The following is a 9,888-nucleotide window of genomic DNA, read 5'->3' as shown; positions in this document are numbered from 1 at the left end:
AAATTAACCGTTCGCGAGCATAGAAGTGACTTCTTTTTATTAAAGGCGACACGACCCTGCGCTATCCTCTGCTTTATATCCCTACTACTCCTTCCGTCCTGACTTATCTGACTTCCTAGATATCTAAAATCAGCCACTTCTTCTAATTTTTCGTCTCCTATCTTTATATTCGCTCTTTCCCTACTTTTTCTTCCCTTGCATACCAATTTTTTTGTTTTACTTGTCATAAACACCATTAATTTATGGGCGCAAGAAGTAATTCATAATTAATCTAATTAAATATGTCCAGTTTGTAATAATCATGTTCAGTAATTCATACGCTTCCTGACGGTAACTCTCCTGCTTTATCGTCCGTTCAATGCTAACAAGTACCGCCCTTGGGAAGCAAAGAAATGATTAATGGACTGGTTATATGTGCATCGCCCTTGACTTGAATAACAGACGACAGAGATGTCCCTTAAATTAACGATAGTGCCAAGAGTGTACACAAGTAATTTTTATAATCTTCTTTCAGTAAATAATTTGAGTTGACATATTTTATATTACCGGAAGTGAATTGCAGAAATAATGAATGTTTAAGGAAGCAGTACCTTATGCAAGCTAATAAATAAAATCAAGGGAAATACCTATTTGTGACCGATTTTTAAGTAGTCCAATAAATTTTATACTAATCATTAATAATTAAAACTTTCCAACGATCTAACAGAATTAAATTTTAAGTACCTAATCTCGTTTTATAAAAAATAAAATTTAACTCGATTTTTGGTAATAAATTTTCATAGTAGATAAATTTATGACAATATTTCTCATACCTCAGCCATTTTCTTTTCTAAATTAAATTATTTCTGATTTTTATTGAACCCGAATGCAGATGTAGACATTTCTTTAAGACTTATCTAAATCTCATTCTTAAGGAACCACCATACTGAATTTTAATAAAATTCGTCCCTTTCTTAGAGCATGAAAACGTTTCAAATAACCCAAAATCTTGAAAACTGTCACTGTGGCTTTTTCTTTCTCTTGCCATATGTCTTGATGCTTTATCTAAAGGATTTAAATATGTAAAAAGAGCACTTTACAAACACTCTTTTGACCTATATACCTGCGACTAGGTAGTACAAGGATTTGAAAAACTGTATAAAATACATTATTGTAAGAAATGTTTGTTTGTTATTTATTTAAACAAATTAATATGTCCCTAAGTGTATCAATAATCAAATGATATCTTTTCGTTCCTTATGAGCTTCTAATGAACAATTTAGATCAATCGCCCCGTATATTACGATCATTCTAAAAATAAAGGATAATAGTAGCTAATAACAGAAATTTGTGGCACACGCAGACCATTTTCTTCCTCCTGAGACGCAAAACCTTTAACCAAAATATTCGGCTCTTTATAACTTCCCAACCATTTTTCATAATTTGCTTGCTTTCAGCTTCGTCCTTAGGGAGGCAGTTCTGCTTACCTTTTAGTACTGTTTCTAAACTATAAGGATTTAATACGTGGTATATAATTGTAAAAGGGTTACAATTGGGATTTGCCTTTACCCAAAAACATTGTCCAAATTTTTGTATTATAACATGTTTTAATAAGGTAATTTGTTTGTTATGACGGGTTTATTTAAAGCTAATAGTTCTATAACTATACAAATATTATTCAACACAAGTTTATAATTAATACACTCTAGGCAAAAATNAGTTGATTATATTTTTTGATGATATATAGAATCTGTGTACGGATACATAACTAAATCTTTTTTATATATTATTATACAGATCGGTAAGTAATTAGTAATTTTACGTTTACCGTATTCATAGTTTCATTTGATTTAGATACGCGACATTGATGTTTTTGCGATCTCTATTTTCCTCTTGTTTCTATTTTCTTCAATCGTATCAAACGTACGAGTTATTGCATTTGAAAACATAGGTACATAAGTCACTTGAGGCTTCATGACAGACACAAAAAGTGAAAAAAAGTGAAAAAAGAAGGATATGATTTTATTGTACCAAAGGTATACGTATTTAGTCTGAGTTACAAATTGGAAAAGAATATCTTCAATTTGTAAACGTATGCGATGAGTGTTTGTGAAGTAACAAAAGAATAAAATTCAATTGTTGATTCTCTATTTCAAAGACAACCTGTAATTTATCCGAAGAAAACAATTTGACTTTAATCCTGTTTCTAGCGACTTCTTGCTTCTCGTTATTAATTCTATCGTTCAGTGAACTTCAGCTGAAATAGCTGAAGTTCTTCTCGAACATTACGCGAACGTGCACCCTTGCTATAATGTACGTATATATCGAGTTCCTGTCTTACGTTCTACGTGCGGCAAATAGTCGTTCTTTATTGGGATTACGCCTTGGGGACGCATTCGAATTTTCGATTAGCTGTCGTCAACCTTTAGTCAATTAAACATTCTGGCGTTGACATAAAATAACCTCTCCTTCTTACTTCGACTTTTGCTATAGATAAAAAAAAGCCTCTTCTTCGGTTTAGGTATTAAAACTGGACAAGATTGAAAAGGTTTTTTATATTGAGATGCATATATATATGGTACAGAGAAATTTACGTTATTTGCCGAACATTTTAAAGTAAATAGCGAAATAACACACTATTTAAGATAGTTTTTTTATTTTTATTTGTGAAAATTAGTCGGGCAGCTTACACAATTTGCAATTGTCTTTAATTGTAACGCGAGATAAAAATGTTCAGTCTCTCAGAGTCTTTCAGCGTCTCTGAGAGCGTCTCTCACAGTCTTTCGTAGTCTATCAGTTATTGCCTAGGTGTTTTTATGGATCTCTCACAGTCTCTGTATGAGAAACTCGAACGATAAAATTGTTAATTCAGAGATTCGAGTCTCTCACAGAGAGACAGAGATCTTTGAAATATGTTGAACTTAGAAAATTTTAACCATGGTTATCGAGACACCACTTATTGAGAGATTGGAGTCTCTCGTTCAGAGACTGGATACGAAATGAGGATCTCTCTATCAGCGACTTGAGACTTTCGTTCAGAGACGCTAAGCAGTTTTTTTGACAGTTTCTCGGCAGTCTCTCTCAGCCATACCAGAGAGACTCGATGAGAGACGGAGACTCGAGTCTCGCTTTCAAAGACTCGGAGAGACTGAATATTTTTATCTCGGGGATACAAAACGACAGTCGCAAATAAAAGAATAACGAAATTCGTAGCAAAGCAACATCATGCAAATTGATATTTCTCTTTAATTTTGGATTGTTACTGACAAAAGTCATCTTTGATTATGTATTTGCGTAACTAGGTACTTGTTTGCTTATTATCTGCGACAAAATTATACATAAGATAAAACGAAAAGTTGTAGTCAGGTTACAAAGTCTGCAAATTATTTTCTGTAACAAGCATAACTCAATTTTACTCCACAACTACTAAAAAGCAAGTCTTGTTTTCCATTGCAGGCTTTATTATTTAATGAAAGTGGCATTATACACTGGGTTAAGTCTTTTTTATAAAATCAGCAGCAGTCTTATCTTCATTGTCTCCAAACACCTTGCAATTATCAGATTTCCCAAAGCTTCCATCACATTTTGCAATGGAATTGTCGATGGGGTTTAAGTACAGAAATCGAGCTATCCATAAGTTTAATTCACCCCGATCAATCGAGTTTAATTAAACAGTTTTTTTTTCAGTATTTTGTCCAAATATACATCCTATATCAGCATCATATTTTTTAAAAAATAACTGGCGTACCGAAATGGAAAAGGCCGGAAATTGACCGACCCATATATTTATGATTGAAAAATCATTAGAGCGTTGAAATATTCCTTCTGAATGGCACCAATTGAAATTTCTGAGATGCCTATTTACCTCAATATATAGCATTCCGACGGTTAGAGGTATAGGTAAAGAAGAAAGACCATTAATCAGTACCTAAGAAAAAGCTTTTTAAAACCCATTTTCAGTTAGATATACAATATGGAATTTACATACTTATAGAGTTACTATTGAGTTACAGAGAAATAGAATTAAGATAGCGTCGCAAAAATTGTGTATTCATGAAGATACAAATTTAATTCATCAATCTATAACCGCAAAATTATACAGCAAAGACTATGCTATAGTATACACAGTGTGTAGACATTTACGTAACCTTCTAATCAATTATTTTTCCAATGAGTATAGTGAACTGATACTGTCCTGAACCGGGTCTAAAGACCGTCGGTGGTTGGAGATGTTTCCTAACGTTTTGCTGGTACGAGTAGCGGCTTCTTCAGAGTTCCTTCTATCTCCATTGCAACTCCAACCGACGACGGTCTTTAGTTCACCTTCTGACCGCAAAAGTTTTTATCAATTAACCATAACCTTTAGACATCACATTACTGAGTTTTCTTACCTGAAAGGGAAGCCACAAAATAATGAAAAGGCCGGAGGTAAGGGCCAGTGCAAATCCGTATCGGGGAGATGTTATAGTTGAATGGTTATGACAAAGGCTCTGTCGGACTTCGAAGATGGCTCTGGCGTGGCCTCTTGCTACGACATAGACATAACCGTAGCAGGTCAATAGCACCAGGGCGCTTGGACCGTCCTAGGTAATAACTGAGAGACTGTGAAAGACTGTGAATGACGCTCTCAAAGACACTGAAAGATTCTGAGAGACTGAAAATTTTTGTCTAAGGAAGGTGCTTAATTTAATGAGAGATATAGAGTAACTTTAGTTATAATTTACATTTTACGTCCTATGAGAAGATAATTTGTATTTGTGTTGTATTTAAAGCTCTAAGAAGGGTTAGGAAACTCATAAGCTTCTACCTTAGGATTTAATGAAGTAGACTACCTAAAGAGTAATCCAGTACCCAATTTGTTATTCAAGGTTATTGCGTAAAAGCTACAACTAAGGCTTCAAACGAACAGAAAGGTGAATAAATTCTATTTGTATTTTGTTTCGAATAAAATTGAAAATTCTGAGCGTATACTAAAATGGATATAGTTGGGACGTTCCAAATTGACATAGTCCGCAATAAAACTGTCGCATTTACTTTCTTTTTTTAATAACCGAACGTCTACTTTTACTCATGACAGTCGTTGTAGGGAATATCATAAGCATTAAAAAGAGATGCCAAGTAGAAATTGCAGCGGGCGCTAGTAAAGAAAAAGGAATAACATTACACCAATTAATGTGTAACAAAAAGAGATTCATACGAGAAGACTTGAGCATGTTGCCAGAGTCGGACTTTAAAGAAAGTTCAACATTCTCAGGAATATTGGAAAGCATTGACTTTTTTTGAAAGATATAATTCCAACCAGGCAGTTATAGAGCCGGCCCTGATTTTTTACGTACCTAAGCAACCTCTAACCGCTGCACCGCTTGCTATTATTCGATTTTCTCTTTTCATTTTGTCTGTACTACTCATGAAGTATTTCCTAACTTAACAAGGGTGTGTTCTCACAGATAATTTTTTGCGGACTTTGCCAATTTTAATCGTTACAGCTATAGATACTGTAACCGGCTTCATTTTTCGATAAGTGTTATACGTATAAATACAGCAAAGTTATTAATTTTTTAGAAAGATAATTAGCTACAACTTNCCGTATCGGGGAGATGTTATAGTTGAATGGTTATGACAAAGGCTCTGTCGGACTTCGAAGATGGCTCTGGCGTGGCCTCTTGCTACGACATAGACATAACCGTAGCAGGTCAATAGCACCAGGGCGCTTGGACCGTAGACAGCACAGAACATGAACAATTGCACAGGTCTAGCCACTATGGCTCCAAACGAACACTTTCCCACGCTGAAAAACAAAAAGGAAAAGTAAATTTATGAAACGAACGTAGATCGTGGGTATAATATCTATTGTCCCTTGAAAAAGAACAAACAATACATTACTGGGTTTATTCCGAAAACAGCTGCGAAAACATCACCATGTTATATTTTTATTTATTTGGGACCTGTCTACAGAAACACAACATATCACTCAAGTTTAATCCTTTTTATTGACTGACTGACAAATACAAACTTCTAAACTTTCTCTTCTTAAGTCAATTTTCTTCTTCACAAGTCAATTTTCAACCTCCAGATTTCACCTATATGTGTATAGTACCATGTAGCTTAAAAGCTCATCATTCATTTAGCTTTCGAAATATCTAAATTGCCCCGCAACAATAAATCTACACAAAGGATTTTCACTAATATATTACCGGTTGTCCTCTAGATATTCATACGTATCTGTACGCAGCAGGAATTTAAGGATTAATTTTGTAACATAGTTTCTGCTACATGATAATTTCTGCCAAAACTTACATCACACTAAACCGTTACCCCGTAGAAATGATTTCCAGTGAACTTCAATGGGAATCAATGGAAAATTTGTAAATTCCATTCAAAACCATCTGACATAAGTGGAAAAATAATTGTTTCCATTTACNACTAAATTTTCTTGAAGCCTTGGTGTTTTACTACTTTACACTTAACTTTTATTGTAATATCCTGTAAAGGACTATTATTTATAGGTTGTAAATCAAAGAAAGCGATAACGTAATGTTAATAATCTAGCAATTATACGAAAAGTAATTTACAAAAAGCAATTTTATAATAATGAGTGGATACTTTTGCTGATACGTTTTCTTCATTAATAGGTATAATTTAAAACCCTTTCGTCAGTTTTGTAGCTCCGTCTTATTGTTGATTGCCCATTGTATTATCTACCATTGCATCTGCATTTAACCCTACATGGCGTCCACGTTACCAACTGGTACCACATTAAGACCCACAGGAAAAATCGGAAATTCCTTGTATCTACTTACATAGTAGATGACGTTTGACGGTCATTTCGTGATTTAAAATAGTACCTATGCAATTTTCTCAAGGAGACACGTAACGAGCAATAGGTACTTATTCAATAAAAGGAAATAATATTGTACAGAGGTCAAAAATAATAAAATTACTTTGCTTCTAAGTCATTATATTTCGCATCGCATTTGGTGGTTATACCAAGATCCAGATTTTAAAAAATTTTAGAAACTTCCTTCCTTCAAAATTAACTTTAATCTTTTAGTGCCACGAGTGAGCTCGGGTGGGTCTAATAACTAATAATAATTTTCTATATTTAACATTAAAGGTATTACTTTTCAAGTATTCATACGATTAAAATTACCATGAAGTACCTAAATACCTGCGGCATATACAGTGGTTAAGATTATATTATATTTTCATACTTGTACTGTTTTGTAGTTCATTCGTAATTCCCTTAGGAAAATGTAGGGCAATCTAACATTTACAGTGAAAGACGGGATATTAATTTTTAAAATTCATCTCTCGCTCGAGTATATGCTTTTGATGTAACAATATAACGTGCATTGCCCTCACAGCATTTCTGTAACTGGATGTAGAAACGGCTCAAGTTAAATTGAAAAAGGAATTTTATATCTACGTATATTTTATGTACAAGAAGCTATGTTGTAAAATAGAAGCCCTAGATAAAAATGTTCAGTCTCTCAGAGTCTCTGAACGCGAGACTCGAGTCTCCGTCTCTCATCGAGTCTCTCTGGTGTTGCTGAGAGAGACTTTCGAGAGACTGTCAAAAAACTTTTTAGCGTCTTTCAACGAAAGACTCGAGTCGCTCATAGAGAGATCCTCATTTCGTATTTAGTCTCTGAACGAGAGACTCGAATCTTTCAATAAGTGGTGTCTCGATAGACATGGTTAAAATTTTCTAAGTTCAACATATTTCAGAGATCCCAGTCTCGAGTCTCTCAATGTTTCAGTTTTATTAATTCAGTCTCTCTGTAAGAGACTGGAATCTCTGAATTAATACTTTTATCGTTCGAGTCTCTCATACAGAGACTGTGAGAGATCCATAAAAACACCTAGGCAATAATTGAGAGACTGTCAAAAACTGTGAGAGATGCTCTCGGAGACACTGAAAGACTCTGAGAGACTGAAAATTTTTGTCTAGGGAGGTTAGAAATATCTTTGAAATACTATTGGTTGTTGTGTAGTAAAAAGTTGTTCTAAGCTGTAACCAATTCAGTCCCCAATAATAATCCAAGTTCAAATTCCTAAATTTATTCTTTATTGGCATCATTTTTTTTTACTTTTTGTGGACTTGAACCAACATTTTGGAGGCTATCAAAATCACAGTTTATAGACGTATGTTATTAGCACGCCTATCACAGAAAAAATTAAAAAAAAAAAGAATAGTCCATGGTACGCTACGATATTATTCCACGTTTAACATTTCCATAACAATTACATCAGGTGTTTCATCTATAAGTTGCATGCATTATTAAAAAGTGTGCCGAAGGTGAACCGTATTACAATTGTGTGTTACTAGGTTACTGTGATTGATTTTTGCATTTTAATAAGGAAGTATAATGTATTGGGATAAGAAATGAAATTGTTCTTAGACTGTGAAGCTCATGATATTCTAGAAATACTGGTAATAATTTATAGAAGTCAAACATTTCAGTAGGTATTTTAATTCTTAATAAACTACCTTTATTAAGAATAAATACTACTATCAATTAATTATTGATTATGCAATTCACACGAATCAACGAGAACAACTAGAAACATTCGTGTTTAACTTCAAATGTCTTCATGCACCAGATTTTGTCCAATTTTAATTTTATCATCTTTCTATTAAAATAGTAATCTTTGTCTATGATCATGAAGTGAAATAAGTTTAAACATTTCAGGAAGTTAATATTTATATCACACCTTTTACCTTAGTTACCTAATACCACATCTAAAAAAAGTCTTTCGGCGCGAAAATAAACTTTTAGTAGTAAGAATTAATTTTCGAAACGAAAGAGCATTATTTAGAAATTTAAATTTTAAAAGATCGATGAAAATCCTGAAGAATAAAGTGAATGATGCTGAAATAAAAAATTCTGCAAGTAATCCCTTCACTTCTACATGTTTAACCCTGTTTTATTTCATTACTCAACCATGTAATAATTCAGTTAAGTTGTAAATTGCTCTCTATTACAATAGTTTTTCCTTTCTAAAAATATGTAGGAAGGATCCCAAAGAGCAGCGATTACAAAAACCGAACGGTTATTCAAATCTTAACTACAACAATAACTACAATGCTGTCCTATCTTTTTGTAGTCTTGGCATCAGGAAACTCGACAATTATTTGCATTCAACTCCCGTCGACAACTTGGAAGATAGCACGTGCTTTGTTTAGACATCGTACTCTAAATGTCAGATCCACATTATACGAGGAATGTGTTTCCTCTTTTGAGTTCATGTGTGCTTGAAATTATCTACGGATTGCATAATTTATACTGTTTGCGAAACTAAAGGTGTAAATTCTTATATACTGGTGATACTCAGCTTTTGAAAAAAAAAATCTTCCGCAGCTCCTTTAAAACATAGATATTAAAATGTGTTTCTCTTTTAACAAATGTTCCGCATATATGGAGTCTTCATTTTCTTTTGATAGTTTCATTTATATTGAAAGATTCTTTGAAAGATCAACCAGTGTCCCACATAAATTTGATTGCAATCATCACACTTCGAGAAATAAAGTCAAAATTTTGATCCTTTAACCGTTTTATCCTTATTCTGTTTAATAAATTTAGATAATGAACACTGTTATTTTACTATAATAAGTTTTCGACTAATTTTAAGGGATATATCGCCAAAGTATGCGATGAAACTGATGAACTTGTTAGATTTAACGTTATTATAGTTAGATGATATATGTTAATCAAAGTTTTCTTTTGGAGTTTTTTCTTAAATAAACCTTGTCTTACAGCTAATCATGCAGAGAAATCATTGTTTATAAAAATAAGGAATATTCTGTTTAATTCTTTTTGAAAATTGGTTTTGCGTAAAGGGAAAAGTTTTTACATAGTTATTACTTCCATGTCATAAACTTCATCATCATAAGGTCGTCAGTCCTAA

The 9,888-nt window shown here is 33.2% G+C and overlaps 1 protein-coding gene across 1 annotated transcript in view; it reads right to left on the bottom strand.

The window, feature by feature from the left end:
- Positions 1-9,888, bottom strand: part of LOC108742107 — a 42,168-nt gene that overhangs the window by 22,826 nt on the left and 9,454 nt on the right. The window contains exons 3-4 of the mRNA XM_025980044.1: positions 5,574-5,786; positions 4,371-4,438 (exon numbers count right to left, since the gene is read on the bottom strand). Of these exons, the coding sequence (XP_025835829.1) occupies positions 4,371-4,438; positions 5,574-5,786 (281 nt within the window). The remainder of the gene's footprint in view (positions 1-4,370; positions 4,439-5,573; positions 5,787-9,888) is intronic.

Source organism: Agrilus planipennis, unplaced genomic scaffold, assembly GCF_000699045.2.
Source record: "Agrilus planipennis isolate EAB-ADULT unplaced genomic scaffold, Apla_2.0 scaffold337, whole genome shotgun sequence".
In the NCBI taxonomy this organism is placed as follows: domain Eukaryota; kingdom Metazoa; phylum Arthropoda; class Insecta; order Coleoptera; family Buprestidae; genus Agrilus; species Agrilus planipennis.
Note: the sequence above shows the minus strand (reverse complement) of the source record. Positions and strands in the feature narration are given on the sequence as shown.